Source organism: Notolabrus celidotus, chromosome 14, assembly GCF_009762535.1.
Source record: "Notolabrus celidotus isolate fNotCel1 chromosome 14, fNotCel1.pri, whole genome shotgun sequence".
Classification (NCBI taxonomy): Eukaryota; Metazoa; Chordata; class Actinopteri; order Labriformes; family Labridae; genus Notolabrus; species Notolabrus celidotus.
The window spans coordinates 4,467,215-4,482,258 of record NC_048285.1 but is presented as its reverse complement, the minus strand read 5'-3'; the positions used below and the strand labels follow the sequence as shown (position 1 = coordinate 4,482,258).

General features: G+C 42.7%; 2 protein-coding genes across 7 annotated transcripts in view; both read right to left on the bottom strand.

Moving 5' to 3' along the window:
• Nucleotides 1-325: 325 nt before the first annotated feature.
• Nucleotides 326-3,882, bottom strand: LOC117825556 (GTPase IMAP family member 8-like). Its single transcript, XM_034701466.1, has 5 exons — nucleotides 3,764-3,882; nucleotides 3,523-3,680; nucleotides 2,076-2,316; nucleotides 1,593-1,913; nucleotides 326-1,449 (listed from the first exon to the last, which is right to left on the bottom strand). The coding sequence occupies exons 1-5, from the start codon at nucleotides 3,777-3,779 to the stop codon at nucleotides 893-895; spliced, it is 1,293 nt and encodes a 430-aa protein (XP_034557357.1). The 5' UTR covers nucleotides 3,780-3,882; the 3' UTR covers nucleotides 326-892.
• Nucleotides 3,883-5,427: 1,545 nt separating this feature from the next.
• Nucleotides 5,428-15,044, bottom strand: part of usp2a (ubiquitin specific peptidase 2a) — a 54,546-nt gene continuing 44,929 nt past the window's right edge. For 4 of the 6 annotated variants that reach the window (XM_034701064.1, XM_034701063.1, XM_034701068.1 and 1 more), the window contains 10 exons: nucleotides 12,385-12,508; nucleotides 11,799-11,910; nucleotides 11,574-11,684; nucleotides 11,083-11,162; nucleotides 10,816-10,919; nucleotides 10,618-10,698; nucleotides 9,173-9,251; nucleotides 8,694-8,798; nucleotides 6,834-6,954; nucleotides 5,428-6,701 (listed from right to left, as the gene is read on the bottom strand). In XM_034701064.1, the coding sequence (XP_034556955.1) occupies nucleotides 6,599-6,701; nucleotides 6,834-6,954; nucleotides 8,694-8,798; nucleotides 9,173-9,251; nucleotides 10,618-10,698; nucleotides 10,816-10,919; nucleotides 11,083-11,162; nucleotides 11,574-11,684; nucleotides 11,799-11,910; nucleotides 12,385-12,508 (1,020 nt within the window). In that variant the 3' untranslated portion in view covers nucleotides 5,428-6,598. The remainder of the gene's footprint in view (nucleotides 6,702-6,833; nucleotides 6,955-8,693; nucleotides 8,799-9,172; nucleotides 9,252-10,617; nucleotides 10,699-10,815; nucleotides 10,920-11,082; nucleotides 11,163-11,573; nucleotides 11,685-11,798; nucleotides 11,911-12,384; nucleotides 12,509-15,044) is intronic. The other 2 variants (XM_034701065.1, XM_034701067.1) reach the window with 1 other exon arrangement.

The window sequence follows — 15,044 nt, the reverse complement described above, 5'->3', positions numbered from 1 at the left end:
TAAGTTGACACAAACAAATGATTTGAAGAAAACTTTATTGAATTAAAAAAATAATAATAATAATATATTTTATTTATAGACACCTTTCTGGACACTCAAGGTCACCTTATAACATACATAAATACAACAATAACAATACAATACTAATAAAATGAGAGGGGAGGGGGATCATTCTAGTCCTATAGCTGTAGGCTTGGCGGAAAAGGTGAGTTTTGAGGCGGGATTTGAAGGTGGTGGGAGGGGTGGAATTTTGTACGTCCTGGGGGAGGGAGTTCCAGAGGCAGGGGGCCGAGCGGCTGAAGGCTCTCGACCCCATGGTGGTCAAGCGAGCAGGTGGGAGGGTGAGTTGGGTGGAAGAGGAGGACCTGAGACTACGGGTGGGTATTTTGGTATGGAGGAGGTCAATGAGGTCCTGAGGAGCTCGGTTGTGGACGGCCTTGTAGGTGAATGACAGTTTTTATCATTTATACAGCTAAAAATATTTCCTCTGATCGAAAGATTCTTATCAGACTAATTCAAATTAACATTGCACATTTGAACATTTTCATCCACAGCAAAATCCAAACAATCACATTTTTACATTGAAATTTTAACTAATCGCACTTAAGCTCATCTGCTCTGTAACTTTTGACATTTCAACTTTCATCTAGCTTGATCTGCTGTCAGGAACACATTTATGCATCAAATCTTGTAACACTACCCATCTGTGATTATTGCTAGTCTGACTTTTTGTGATATATTTAATAAGTTAGATCTATTTTTCAAACCAACTTTGTTTGCCCAACTAGATCTCCTGATTAGTTGTGCTATGGTTCAACTTCTTCCGATTCTTGGCGTGAAGTCTGCTGATAAAGTGTGTCGTGTAAGTGTAAGTAAATATATGATTTAGTGTCTACATTTGATCCACTGTCTTCAGCAGCTGTGTAATTTGATCCCCGTGTCCTGATCCAGTATCAAACACAACATGCCGTTGGCCACATTTCTGCAGCACCTCCTGCAGAGGCTCCCCTTTCTTCTCTATGTGCTTCTTTATGGTCATTCCTCTCAGCTCCTCTCTGTAGGTGAACAACACCACAGTTCTTCTCCACACGGTGTCCCCCAAAACACTGACGAACTCCTCCAGAGCTCTCTTGTCTTTCTTTGCGAACGAGTCCACTGGTATGGCCAGCAGGAATATAATTTTACTCCTCTCAGGGCAGAGGGAAGTGCTCCGATTTATCTCTGTCTTGACCTTCTTCGCATTGGTCAGACCGAACCGACTCCATCCAGGCGTGTCCACCACCGCCACAGCCCGCCCTGAAACGCTCCCATGGCCTACAGAGCACCTGCTGGTTTGTCCGTACCGTTGGACCTGGAACTCTTCTCTGTCCAGGATGAAGTTTCCTGCAGAGCTCTTCCCTGACTTCCTCCTCCCCAGCAGGATGAAGGAGAGAACAGGTCTGGAGCCAACTGGGAATACAACAACAAACAAAGTTTATATTTTGATTAACACATAGACTGAGTATAAGTGTCTGAAAATGAGAAGCAGCGCCAGGCAGCGTCCAATGGACGATAGCGGCTACATGATCGAGATGTACAAAAATGAGACATACCTGATGCCATCCGCTGCTTCTGTCCAGGTGCTTCATCACACAAATCATACACATTTGTCATCTCTATGTCTTCTTGTCTTCCCTGCCGACTCTCCTCTACGGCCAGATCTCGTCTCAGCTTGGTGTACAGCATGTTCTTGGTCTCCCTGGAGCCACTGTTGGTCCTCATCACCCTCTGGATCTTCTCTAAGAGCTCTCTGATCTGAGCTTCTGATGCGCTGGGCTGGTTGGTCATAACCTGGTACCTGTTGGCGCATCGCTCCAGCAGCCAGTGGAGAGTCTGTCCCTGATGCCTTATGTGCTCCTGGATGGACACTGCTCCTGCAACAGAAACAACTCAGAGTAAAACCTCAACAGACGGAGGAAAAGAAACGTTTTCAATAACATAATAAACAATGAAACAAATGATATGAGACGCCCTTTGGAGACAACCCGGACTCTAAACAGTGAGCAGAAAAGATGAGTAAATGATCATCACTTTACCTAATGCGTCTCCATGTGTGAAAAGGACCATAGCTTGCTGCCAGATGGGGGTTTGAAGAAGTTTGAGCTGGGCCTCCATAGCCTTCAACTCCCTTTGGCCAAAGACGGAGGTGGTGGGCAGAACCAGCAGGATGGCATGGGGCTCTGGGTTACAGAGAGACACACCTCTGCAGACCTCCTGAGACACTCTGTGTGGAGTCGAGGAGTGGGAGGACCAGCCCGGGGTGTCGACCACTGTCACCTGGAAGTCATTTAATGTGAGTGAGGGCCAGAGACTGTTTAAAACACGACCTGGTTATTGACGTCATCCATCTGTTCCCAAAGAGGCGTAATGAATCAGAGGTGAAATTTAGGTGGGCCCCCAGCCTCCTGTCAAACACCTCCACCTGTCAGTCAACCCACCATGCCCATAAGTATGCAAAATGATGCTCTACTCTTGGCCTAAATAAAGAAAACAGATGAGTTCTAAAAAATCCCACCCAAGTACAGTTTGTAGGAATTAAAAAATGAGCTATTTAAAGCAAAATAGTTTCTGGTACTAGGCTTTAAACGTGTTTATTTTGCTGTGAAAAAGAGTGTTTTGGTTATAGGGTTTGATGGGGATTGACTTAGTTTTGGAGACAGCCTCAAGTGGATACAAGGAACTGCATTTTTTGCACTTCTGCAGTGGCTTCATTTCAGCAACAACGGACTGAAAAATGAAGCCACTCTCTTTCGTGCTTCCTGCTCTATCCACTGTCGTGTCCTCTCCAGGTAAAAGCTTAAAATCCCCCAAAAATAACTTTGACAAAAAAAACAAAACACCAAAAACTGCAGTTCCTCTGGTGGCCACTTGAGGCAAGCTCCTAGACTGAGTCAATCTTTACATGAAATCGTTATAAAATCACAAACTTTACAGCAAAGTTTAACAGCTTTACAACCTGTTAGAATAATGTTGTCAGTCTGTATTTCTAATTCCTCTATTAGTTATGTCTTTAAGTGGCTGCATTTGATTTAGTGTTTATGTTTTAATATTTTAAGTCCAATACAAAGTCACTTTGGTGATTTTTTTATGCTAATGTTCAAATAAAAATATTTCCTGCGTCTACTGTACTTCAATATGATTCAATATGTTTCGGCTTTCACTGGACTTGGGTTGGTTGTGTATTTAGTGTTTGTCATACGTGGATTTTATGTGGTAACCTAGGAGTGCATAGAAGTCAGGATTGCTGTGAGTTTCCATATCGTGCATTTAACACATGTTTGGACATTCAAGGAGTAAGTCTGAACTGTCTCAGCTCCTTAAATCTCATAAATAAGTTTACAGCTCCACCTTCTGGTCAACACACAACCACTTAAGGCTCCACTCTCTGCTTCAAAAAGGCAGCTGATCAACCCATGGATGGCGTCACAGTGGTTACATCCATTCTGTATACAGTTTGGATAAGATGTAAACTTGTTTATTTACCTGTTTTCCAAAGATAGTGCCATTCTCTCTGGAGCTGCGAATGGTGTTTCTGTTGAAGGCCGGTCTTCCCAGGATTGTGTTTCCTGCTGAACTCTTCCCACTTTGTTTCTCACCCAGTAACAGCAGGACCACTTGGCCTGAGCAGCTCGTCTCCAGACCTGACAAATTTATGATCATCCATTTCATAAACACTCAAAAACAGACGCCTGGTTACTTTTTTAAACAATAAAAAATAACTCACCAATTGAGGCTGCCATGTAAGGATTCCTGTTTTTATGATCCACAGTGAGAACGTTGGTCAAAAACTCACACTGAAGTCCCCTTCGATGAACATTTCCTCTTATATGTGTCCTTTTCTGAGTTTGCTTCCTCCTCCTGTTAGTTCACAGCTGTTAAGTCTATTAAATATTTAATCCAAGGAATATGTTTGTGTTCTATGTGAAAGGACTGGGCCGGGCAGCGTGATTTAATCAGTAACAGATTCAAAGTTCACGACAGAGGATTTCCAGAGAAGTGAGTGTGGTAAAACAATGACTCAGACCAAACACACACACACACACACACACACACACACACACACACACACACACACACACACACACACACACACACACACACACACACACACACACAGGTGTCACTTCAGCCCACATGGGAGAAACTGAACAGAGGTAACTCATACAGAGGGAGAGAGAGGTCAAGCTATAGGATGGAGTGATGACAGCTGGAGCAGCATCGGGCTTAAGTCGGACTTTAAATTCAGTCAAGATGGAAAAGTTGTCTCTATTACTTTATTTAATCAACATAGTGTATTTCAATAGAAGGAACTTTCCCCAGGACCTTTTGAGGAACTCAGTAAACCAGTCTCTACTTGGGGGATCGTATATCCAAAGGACCAGGAACTTTTGGAGGCGGGGCCTGAAATGCTGAATGTTTCTGATTGTTTGAGTATCTGCAGTGTTTTTATTTAACATGCATGACAATGTTGACCGCTCTGTCTCTTCTTTCCTTTCATCCTTACTGCCCTCTACTGGTCTGACGATGTAGTGCAATTACTATTATTTGTCTTCATACAGTTCTGACTTGATTTGCATAATCTTCTTGGGACTTATTGCCATAGTGGAAATACTAAAATGAGAGGCTCACAGGAACCATTTAGTTCCTGGTACCTCTGGGCAAAGCTGTTTTACGAAGAGTGAGTTCCTGCTGCTAGCCCAGACTTTTAAAAATCCAAAATAAGGCCATAAACTCTTTATCATCCCGATATCTTTTATTCTGCCCAGGAGAGGGATGTGCCTTCTGCAAACAATGATTAAAACACGTCAAAAGAATAAACATAGTTACTCATTTAAAGCTCCTCTGAGGGACTTGGCGCCCCCTGTGGACAAAGTGGTTTATCTTTGCTGTCCTTGTCCAAATGTGTTGGTGGCGTTTTATAACTAAAATCTCATCCTGGTTTCTATTAACAGCCAAAATCCCAACAAATGTTCTCCTCAGACTCTTTCCAAACAGAGCAGGTCTAGACCGTACTCTATGTTCTATTATTAACAAAGACTCAACATCAAGACAGGATAAGATCCAGTCCCATCTTACAGACAGGACTCAGTCTGATCTCATCTTAATCCACCATGAGCAGAGCACTTTGCAGCATTTAGCAAGTTACAGTGGCAAGGACAAACTTCCTTTAACAGGCAGAAACCTCCAGCAGGACCAGACTCATGTTAGACACACATCTGCTGAGGAAAAAAGGCAGACACTTAAACCTTGGCTTTAAAAGTTACAATACAGAAGTAGTCAGTCCGGTCACTGATGGACCTTCATACTTTTCTCGGTCATAAAAAAGGTCAGTCAGGGATGAGAGGAGGGAGGTAGAGAGTAAAGAAAGACCAGGACTCAAAGTAAAACCACTGTTTTAACTTTTATTCATATATATATATATATTTATATACTCATGTGTTTGACTGCCACTGCTAAAAAGTGTGACTCATCACATTATCACCTGTAAGCATAAATAATCACTTTTTTCTCTCTCTTGAAACGTGGGAAATAAAACCGACTGAAAACAGTTATGGGTCAATTTTCAGCACCATTGAATAGTACATTCTCTATATTGCATCAGAATATAAAAATATACAGATATAGTGTGTTTTTATTTGTCTTTAAAACATTCTTTCCGTGTTGTTCAATGGCATGAAACAAGAGAGGAAGAAAAGACCTCATGCTTTGTTACCGTTATCACGTCAGAAATCCTCTGCAGGTCTGCACCAGACGCGTCATTCATCCATTCACAGCACTTTGAAAACATCAGTAGCAGCCACACGTGGGAGACACAATTAAATAAAACACATGTTAGAGGCGCCGTCCTCTGAATCATGTGACGCTCACAGTGCCACCGGCCTCCCGACCACTTTGAGAAGAAGGAGAGTGATGAAGACGCCGACAGAGGCGTGGGAGTGTTGCAGTGCGAGCAGGCCGGTGGGCTGTTAGCTCATTAGCAGTCTGATGATGATGATGATGTCGTAACCCCGCCCACCCCTCATCCAAAACAAAACATATAAACATAAATTCAAAGCAGAAAAATTCAAAGATCGCAACATGTCAGTTTGAACGATTCGAGGCAAACAAGAAGAGTTGAAGAAGTTGAAGCGAAGGCGCGGTCGGGATGAGAGTTCGGTTTGCAGTGCATAGAGAGGGACGTCTGAGATGGAGATTCACCTGTCCGTCATGTGGGATTATTGCCCTGTGTCAGCCTCGCCCACTCATGCACACAACACACACACACACACACACACACACACGCACAAAAAACATGCACACCTCCGCCCAGAACGAGCACGACACGAGTGTAGAGACAGACAGACAGAGAGAGCAGGGCTGGTTGATCAGGTTCCTGTGGTTTCCAGAGGCTCCAGGCTGGTGGGGTGTGTGTGTGTTTGTGTGTGTTTGTGTGTGTGTGTGCGTGAGAGTTAGTGTGAGTGTGAGTGTGTGTGTGTGTGTGTGTGTGATACAAGTCCAAATACAAGTCCAGAGCAGGTCTCCACCAACACTTTAATTGTTATTCTCGTCTGTCTGTCGGTCAGAGCGCGGCCCGCCTTCCGCCGGGAAGCTTCTCGTCCAGCTCGTAGAAGAGGACGTAGCCGTCGCTGCTGCACACGTGCGAGGAGGACATCGGAGTTACTCTGGAAATTAGGATGATGATGGGGAGAAGTGAAGAAAAACATGTTCATACTCAAACCAACAGACTGAATAAAGAGAGCCAAAGTCACTAAACTAAATGTATTCTTGATGATGATGACGATGCTGAAACCTACCTGGAGTCGTTGAAGGTGTACCATTCTCCGTTGGAGGGGTTGCGACAGTAGGCCGTGTAGTGACCTCCTGTGGTGGTGCCTGAGTGGTTGGACACTGCGTACAGGTTGTACACTGCGTTTGCTGCAAAGACACAGAAACACAAACAGACTTATAGACGGCACATAGCTTCTCAAACTCCTGAGAGGTGGACTCTGACGCAGGACTGGAGGGTCTGTGGAGCCTGAAGCTGGCTCTCCTTTGACCCGTGCTCTGGTAACTTACTCTAACAAGCCAGGCTGCTTCTGAGTGTGCCTCGGCTGCACTGGCGTGATATGTCAGCGCTCAGGGAGGACACATTTTAGCTTCAAAGCTCATTGTGGGCGAAATAAAAGACATTTCATCGATGCTAAATTCACTCATTTCTGCAGGATTCCACTCTTGCCTTGTTTGAAGCAGGGGTGTTTGTTTTAAAGCTAGGGTTGGTAGTCTCGGAAAACCAGCATGAATTTGAATGTAGCTTTTCCTCATGACTCCGTCTAACCCCTCCCCTCCTCCCTCGGAGCTCCTCCAAAACGACGTCCCCCCCCCCGCTCACATGCACGAGCGCCACTGATTCTCGACCATATGATGGTGACTGATTCAAAACCGGTCCTCACCAAAACATTCTCATAGTGAAAGTTAAAAACACAAACAAACATGGCTGCTGTTAGTACTCACAACTGTCATGCTAGCATTATCCAGTTGTACTGGTGACACGATATCAGGAGAAAAGTTATAATACATATATAATACTGTAACAGCTCTACTGTTTGTTAAACCTGTTCAGTGTAGATGTTCTTAATTCCTACAGTGTTGACGGTCAGTGAAGGCATCAGGAGAGGTGTAGAGTGTGTGAGTGGGAGAGAGGAGAGGAGAAGTTCTTCATTCATTCAAACATTGATTGTTGTTTTGTTGGTTGTCGTGATCACAGCCGACAGTGAGCGGTTATTAAAACTAAACGTGTTCACGACTCAGCTCGTCATCCCTACAGCGTCCGGACGGACGCTACAGTACATCTACATTTTCTGTAGGACTTACTGAACGTCATTAATTATTCTGCTTGTTGGTGAGAGCTTTTTAGACTCTGATCCGGACTACAGTCCTGAGCAAAGCACCTCATCAGGTCAGAGGGGACAGGCCCGAGGTCGAGCGAGAGGGGCAGTAAATAGAGTCAGGGGAAGTAGAGGCAGGAGACGGGGACTCGGAGGAGTGCACGCCGGGGAAATGTACGCGCAGGAGGCGGGCAGAACGGCTGGACAGGATTTGATTGGTTTAAAATTTGGGGAGCCAAAAAACGGTGATTGGTTGGTGTTTTCCCAGGTTTACTCCGGCTGTAGATAGCATTTTTTTTTACCTCTTTTTTAGGAACACATTATGTATTGATTACCATCAGGACATAAAGATCATTTTAACCAGTATAACAAAAAGCGGATCTAAATCTGATTACCAACCCCACCTTTAACCGCTGATGCATTGATCATTTCTGCACATTACATCAGTCTGACTGAAGCAGACACGCAGGGATCGTTTGTTTTTGTGCAGAAGAAGAGTAAACTGCCTCCCTTTTCATGCAAATGGCATTATATCAGAAGATTTATTATAATGTATGAGAATAAATATTGAACAAGGAGTTTTAAAACATCTAATAAAATGTAACATACAGAGTTTGATTCAATTAGTCTCAAAGTACTTCCTTGCCTGCGCTCTGATTCTAAATCTTAAATCGAGTATCTTGATGGACGCTGATCCAATACGTGACATTCATCCTCATCACAAACACACCAAACACACTCGCACAACGCAGGTCATCATAAAATCTGAGTCTAAGGATCAGAACTTACTGCTGCTCTGGGAGGCGAACTCCCGCAGGTCCAGATCCGTCACAGGGAAGTTCACGAAGGTGGACAGTTTTCCAGTTCTTTGTCCTTCAGAGAAACGTTTTAGGTCTGAGGTGGGAGACGGAGTCAAGGAGAAACTGAACAGAGTGAAGCTAATATCTAAAGAGTTTCTACAAAGCTTGTTTAACTCTGCTCAAAGATCCTCACCATGCGTCTTCCAGAACTTATCTTTCCACATGGAGACATTTCTCAAGTGAAAATCCTACTTATTGATCAAAAAGCTGTCAAGATTATTCATCGCTCTGACATCAAGTGAATGTAAGATAACGACTCACTGCTCTCTAAGCTTGTATAAACCTTGTGTATCCCAAACCCTAACCCTCTCTCTCTCTGCCTGGTCTCTGCAGCATCGTCCTCTCACAGCCGTGAGGTCTCTGACATGTTGGACAAAGTCATCACACTCATGAGGAGGAAAAGGATACGTAGCACTAAGATCTTGGGGAACTTCTGTATCGTGAACTTCTTCGCACAAACCCTCCTGACTTCACACCTGGAGCACATCTGTGGAGACAAAACACACACGGTGAGTTCAGGGTGTACCGGCCAACAGACGCACGCAGGACTCCAGAGAACACAGTGATTTAAAGCGTCTGCTCTCCTTCAAGCACGATGTCTCTCAGATGAACCTGAAAAACCTCTACCGTTAAGAGATGTTTATAAAACTCAATCTTTCTCTTTACATTCAGCAAAGAGGAGAACGTGTACACCTGTGTGTTACACTAATCAGGAAAGTTGTCCTTGATTGTGAAAGTGTTTCGGCTCAAAACAAAGAGGTGATAAGTAATCGGTGCAGGGAAAGAAGGAAAGGAAAGAGGGGCCTAATAAAAGGTGACTATTGTTCTTGTTCCACTTTCATCTCCTCACATGATGAAACCAGAGCACAACATCCACAGAGCACCTGTGGGTGATTACTACAAAGCTCTTCTCCTCCTTTGCTGTCTGCAGGATTTATTTCAATATTCTGGAGATCACAAACATTTCTGCTCTTTTTTTCTGCAACTAAACGACCTGCAATCTACAACCAGTTTTACCAAACTGATAATAAAATCTTTAACCCCTTCATCCTCAGAGTGAAACTTGCGCAGAGCAGCCTGCCGAAGAATCTGAGGAGCCAGGAATTTTGAGAACCATTTATTTAGTCTGTCTTTTTTTAAAAATAAATCAATATAATCATTTTATTGTTACTTTATATTGATCTCAATATTCTATTGTTTCATTTTTTTTAATTCTTACATTTTTATTATATTCTTAATGTTTTTTTTTATCTTAGACTTTCATCTTTACCTTTTTATTGTCTTCACTTTTTATCTTTTATCTTTTATTTACTTATTCCTTAACTATTTCCCTTTGTTGTTCATTTATAAACATTTAATTGCATTAGTTTCTACTTCTCCATTTCTGCTTCATGTTTAGTCACGATATGTTTGATTTATTTGTTGTTTTCAATCGCTGTAAAGCTCTTTGAATTGCATTTGATTTATGTGAAAGGTGCTCTATAAATAAAGCTTGACTGAGTGATTGAATGTGAAATTAGAGTTGCATTAAAGTGGAGTAAACTGTGTCAAACAACTTAAATCAACACTGATGAGGCTCTGCGAATTATTCTAATGCGACCCAACCAGACTGCCTCACATCAAAGCATCAAAATACACCTGGATGAGTTTAAGTTCAAGGTCAGAGTTCACTGAAACCTTATTAAATGGAGTCCCTAAAACATGTCGACCTACATCTTCAGACATCACTCAGATAAATCCCCTAAAATCAATCTAATAGATCCGGCTTCAGGCATTAAATCAGTCAGAGTTTTGAGAAGTGTTCCAACGTGGATTATAAAACTGATTCTGATCTGGACTCTGTTGGTTCTTACCGGCTTCTCGTCTCCGTCCAGGATGTCTTCTTTGGTGAAGAGCCGCATACAGTCCATCAGACTCACTTCACAGTAGCCCGTCTGCAAACAAACAAGAGAAGTATTTATGTAAGCAAGCACACCAGCAACGAAGAAGAGCACACACACTTCAGATCACCTCTGCACCACCAGACTTCATGTGTGTGTGTGTTTTCTAACCTTGGCGATAGGTAGAGACAGATCCCAGAAGGGGTCAAACACGGTGGAACAGAAACCACAGTGCCTGCAGGTCAGAGAGCTCTTCAGCTGTCCTACAAACAGGTCTGAAAGACAAGAACCACATCATGAAGACAGAGTGGAAAAAAGAAGAGAAGTATTCTGTTTTTATAATTCATTCTGGTCGCTCCTCGTCCCTTGGGGGAAAAGCTTGGCTGTATCAGATCCTTAAAAACACATTAACATCGACACTGACACATCCTCACTTACCCACTATCTTGCTGTCTTCTCTCTCCAGGTACTTGCTCCACATCTTCCTCCCCTTCTCTTCATCCCTGAATGTGGAGAACCTGTGAGACTTTAGACTGTTAGGACATCAGACGGACGAGACAGACGAGGACATACAGACGGCTGCTTTCAATCTACAACTGATCTGAACGACTTGTTTCTTTATCTGCAAACCAGCCTGAAGGTGCACGGTGTTTGCCCGGCTTTAAGGGCTACAAGCTGAGCTGCTGCTGACTGTTGCTCTCTTGCTGAATAAAACCCTTCTTCAGGTTATAGTGAAGTTGAGATGTGACTTGAATCAGCACTAAAGAGGTCCTACAGTTCTGAGTCAGGCGGATAAACGTGCTTTTGTCAAATGTAATTACTTCATCTTTTTTGCAGAGCTGAGTTTGTGCAGCACAGAAAGGTGTTAGTAGGAACGAACACGTGAACAATAACACACAGAAACACAGTCTGTAAGGTGGGTTACTTACGGCAGGTGGTCGTAGTCGTCCATGGTGCCTCTCGGCCTCACTGTGACCCTGTTGACCTCGTTGTGAAGGCCGTCTAGGAGAAATCGCAGGAACTCCTGAGCGTCCTGTTGGCTGCAGGAAACACACACAGAGGAATCAGCTGATGTTTTGTTGTTGTTTATCTCTTTGCTTTTATAGTCGTGTTATTATTAGCGTAAGATGTTTGCCAGATCACAAATGTCTCACCTGTATCTGACGAATCTGGGAGCGTATCTCTGGATCTGAGTTCTGAATTCAGACGGGCTGACCGCCTCGCTGCTGGACGACGTCCACATGCTCTGAATCAGCTTGGCAAATTCTAGCACAACACAAATAACCAAGTTACTCACACGCTGAGACGTCAAATCAAACAAGCTGTTTGTGATGTGAGCGTGGAGTGGAGTCATCGTTTTTGCAAGTTAAGAAGATGATCTGCCACAGACATCAGCTGCAGCCCAAAGAGCTGAAATGTGACAGTTTGAAGGGGAAAGCAGAATTTAGCTTTTTATTATGAACGTCAGGGTTAAAGTTAGATGTTCTCTTTGAGCTCCCTCCCCCAGATAAAAGTGCCCAAAATCACCTAGCACTATAAAAAGCTCTCAAGCTGTATTTAACTTCTTAAACTGTCACATAAGACAAAGAAAACCTCCTCAAGAGTCTCCCCCATTTAATAAAACCCAGCCCACTGTTCCTCACATCCTCTCTGAGGTGCAGTGTAATCCAGAGCAGAGGGACTGAGTGTGCTGCAGTGTGTGTTTTAGACTCCAGGGGGCCCGAGCGTCACGTCTCTCACCTTGCATGAGGGCTGTGTTGGTGCGGCTGTTGTTGTTAAGGTCTCTGCGGTGCGAGTTGTGCAGGCAGTAGTCTCGCAGGCTTTGTGTGTTGCTGAGACACTGCAGGATACTGTTCATGAAACACTGAGGAGACAAAAACAACACACACAGTTTGAGATCGGCATGATGACGAAGAGTTCAGTCTTTAATCTGAAGGTGATGAAGATTCCTTTATGAACAACAGAAAACAAAACACCTGTACATTTAGATTGTTGTTATAACTTCTTTAAAATACATACACTACTGTTCAAAAGTTTGGGGTCACTTAGAAATGTCCTTATTTTTCAAAGAAAAGCACAGTTTTTTCCAATAAAGATAATATTAAATTAATCAGAAATACACTCTATACATTGTTAATGTGGTAAATGACTATTCTAGCTGCAAACGTCTGGTTTCTAATGGAATATCTACATAAGTGTATAGAGGCTCATTTCCAGCAACCATCACTCCAGTGTTCTAATGGTACATTGTGTTTGCTAATCGCTTTAGAAAGCTAATGGATGATTAGAAACATCTTGAAAACCCTTGTGCAGTTACGTTAGCACAGCTGAACACGGTTTTGCTGGTTAGAGAAGCTATAAAACTGGCCTTTCTTTGAGCTAGTTGAGTATCTGGAGCATCACATTTGTGGGTTCGATTATACTCTCAGAATGGCCAGAAAAAGAGAACTTTCATGTGAAACTCCACAGTCTATTCTTGTTCTTAGAAATGAAGGATATTCCATGCGAGAAATTTCCAAGAAACTGAACATTTCCTACAACGATGTGTACTACTCCCTTCAGAGAACAGCACAAACAGGCTCTAACCAGAGTAGAAAGAGAAGTGGAAGGCCCCGGTGCACAACTGAACAAGAAGACAAGTACAGTAGAGTCTCTAGTTTGAGAAATAGAAGCCTCACAGGTCCTGAACTGGCAGCTTCATTAAATGGTACCGGCAAAACACCAGTGTCAACGTCTACAGTGAAGAGGCGACTCCGGGATGCTGGCCTTCTAGGCAGAGTGGCAAAGAAAAGGCCATATCCGAGACTGGCCAATAAAAGGAAAAGATTAATATGTGCAAAAGAACACAGACATTGGACAGAGGAAGATTGGAAAAAAGCACGGACTGACGAATCAAAGTTTCAGGTGTTTGGATCACACAGAAGAAGATTAGTGAGATACAGAACAAGTGAAAAGATGCTGGAAGAGTGTCTGACACCATCTGTCAAGCATGGTGGAGGGTGTGATGGTCTGGGGCTGCTTTGGTGCAGGTAAAGTGGGAGATTTGTACAAGATAAAAGGGATTTTGAATAATGAAGGCTATCACTCAATTTTGCAATGTCATGCCATACCCTGTGGACAGCGCTTGATTGGAGCTAATTTCCTCCTACAACAGGACAATGACCCAAAGCACACTTCAAAATTATGCAAGAACTATTTAGGGAAGAAGCAGGCAGCTGGTATTCTGTCTGTAATGCAGTGGACAGCGCAGTCACCAGATCTCAACCCCATTGAGCTGTTGTGGGAGCAGCTTGACCGTATGGTACGCAAGAAGTGTCCATCAAGCGTGGGGTGAAATTTCGTCAGATTCCCTCAACAAATTAACAGCTAGAATGCCAAAGGTCTGCAATGCTGTAATTGCTGCAAAGGGAGCATTCTTTGATGAAAGCAAAGTTTGAAGGACAAAATTATTATTTCAACTAAAAATCATCATTTCTAACATTCTCAATGTCTTGACTATATTTTCTATTCATTTTGTAACTCATTTAATAAATAAAGTGTGAGTTTTCATGGAAAACACAAAATTGTCTGGGTGACCCCAAACTTTTGAACGGTAGTGTAGATTGTTCATTATTTGCTCTAAGTCTTGATCTTTATGCTCTGCATGTCAAACTAAAGGAGCAGTTTGACATTATGGGACAGATTCTCCATCACTTTATTGCAAACAGTTAGCTAAGATGACTGATGCAACTGGTCCTAATACTCAATGTAAAGCTGATACCAACAGCTGTTTTGCAGGGCGGCTCTGTTAAGAGACTAAACCAATTTATCAGCACTTTTAAAGCCCACAAAAATTCTACATGTCCAGTTTGTTTAACTTGTTCATAACATGGAGGGTGAAGTAGACATGTTGAATCTGCTGTTTAGCCTAGCTTAGCATAAATACCTGAACATAAGGTAAAAATGTACATTAGCTTTACCTGTATCAAAACAAAACTTTGGAACTATGTTACGCATATCTCTCAGTCAAATAAAATGTGTTGTGCTCATATTTAAAAATATTTCTCTGCTTACATGTTTCAAAGTTCTGAAGCACACAAACACAAGAGAAGTTTTTATCTCCTTATCAGCTGACATTTTTTAGTTTGCCTCTCAAACTGAAACCCTTCCTGACATCAACAGATTATTTATAAAGTCAATTTTCTGAAATTAAAAAGACCTTTTGTGAATCTGAAAACGTTCCTCTGAGTTTTAACAGCTTTTAAAATAAGTAAAGAGCCTTGGTATAAATATTGATTAGAGTGAAGTATCACATAGACGTGTTGTCAGAGACAGCGCTGTGTTTACTCTGCTACTGTCACGTGTTCACATGAGACAATCTGGTAAGATCAAACCAGTCTGAGAGAGAATGAGTTCGCCCT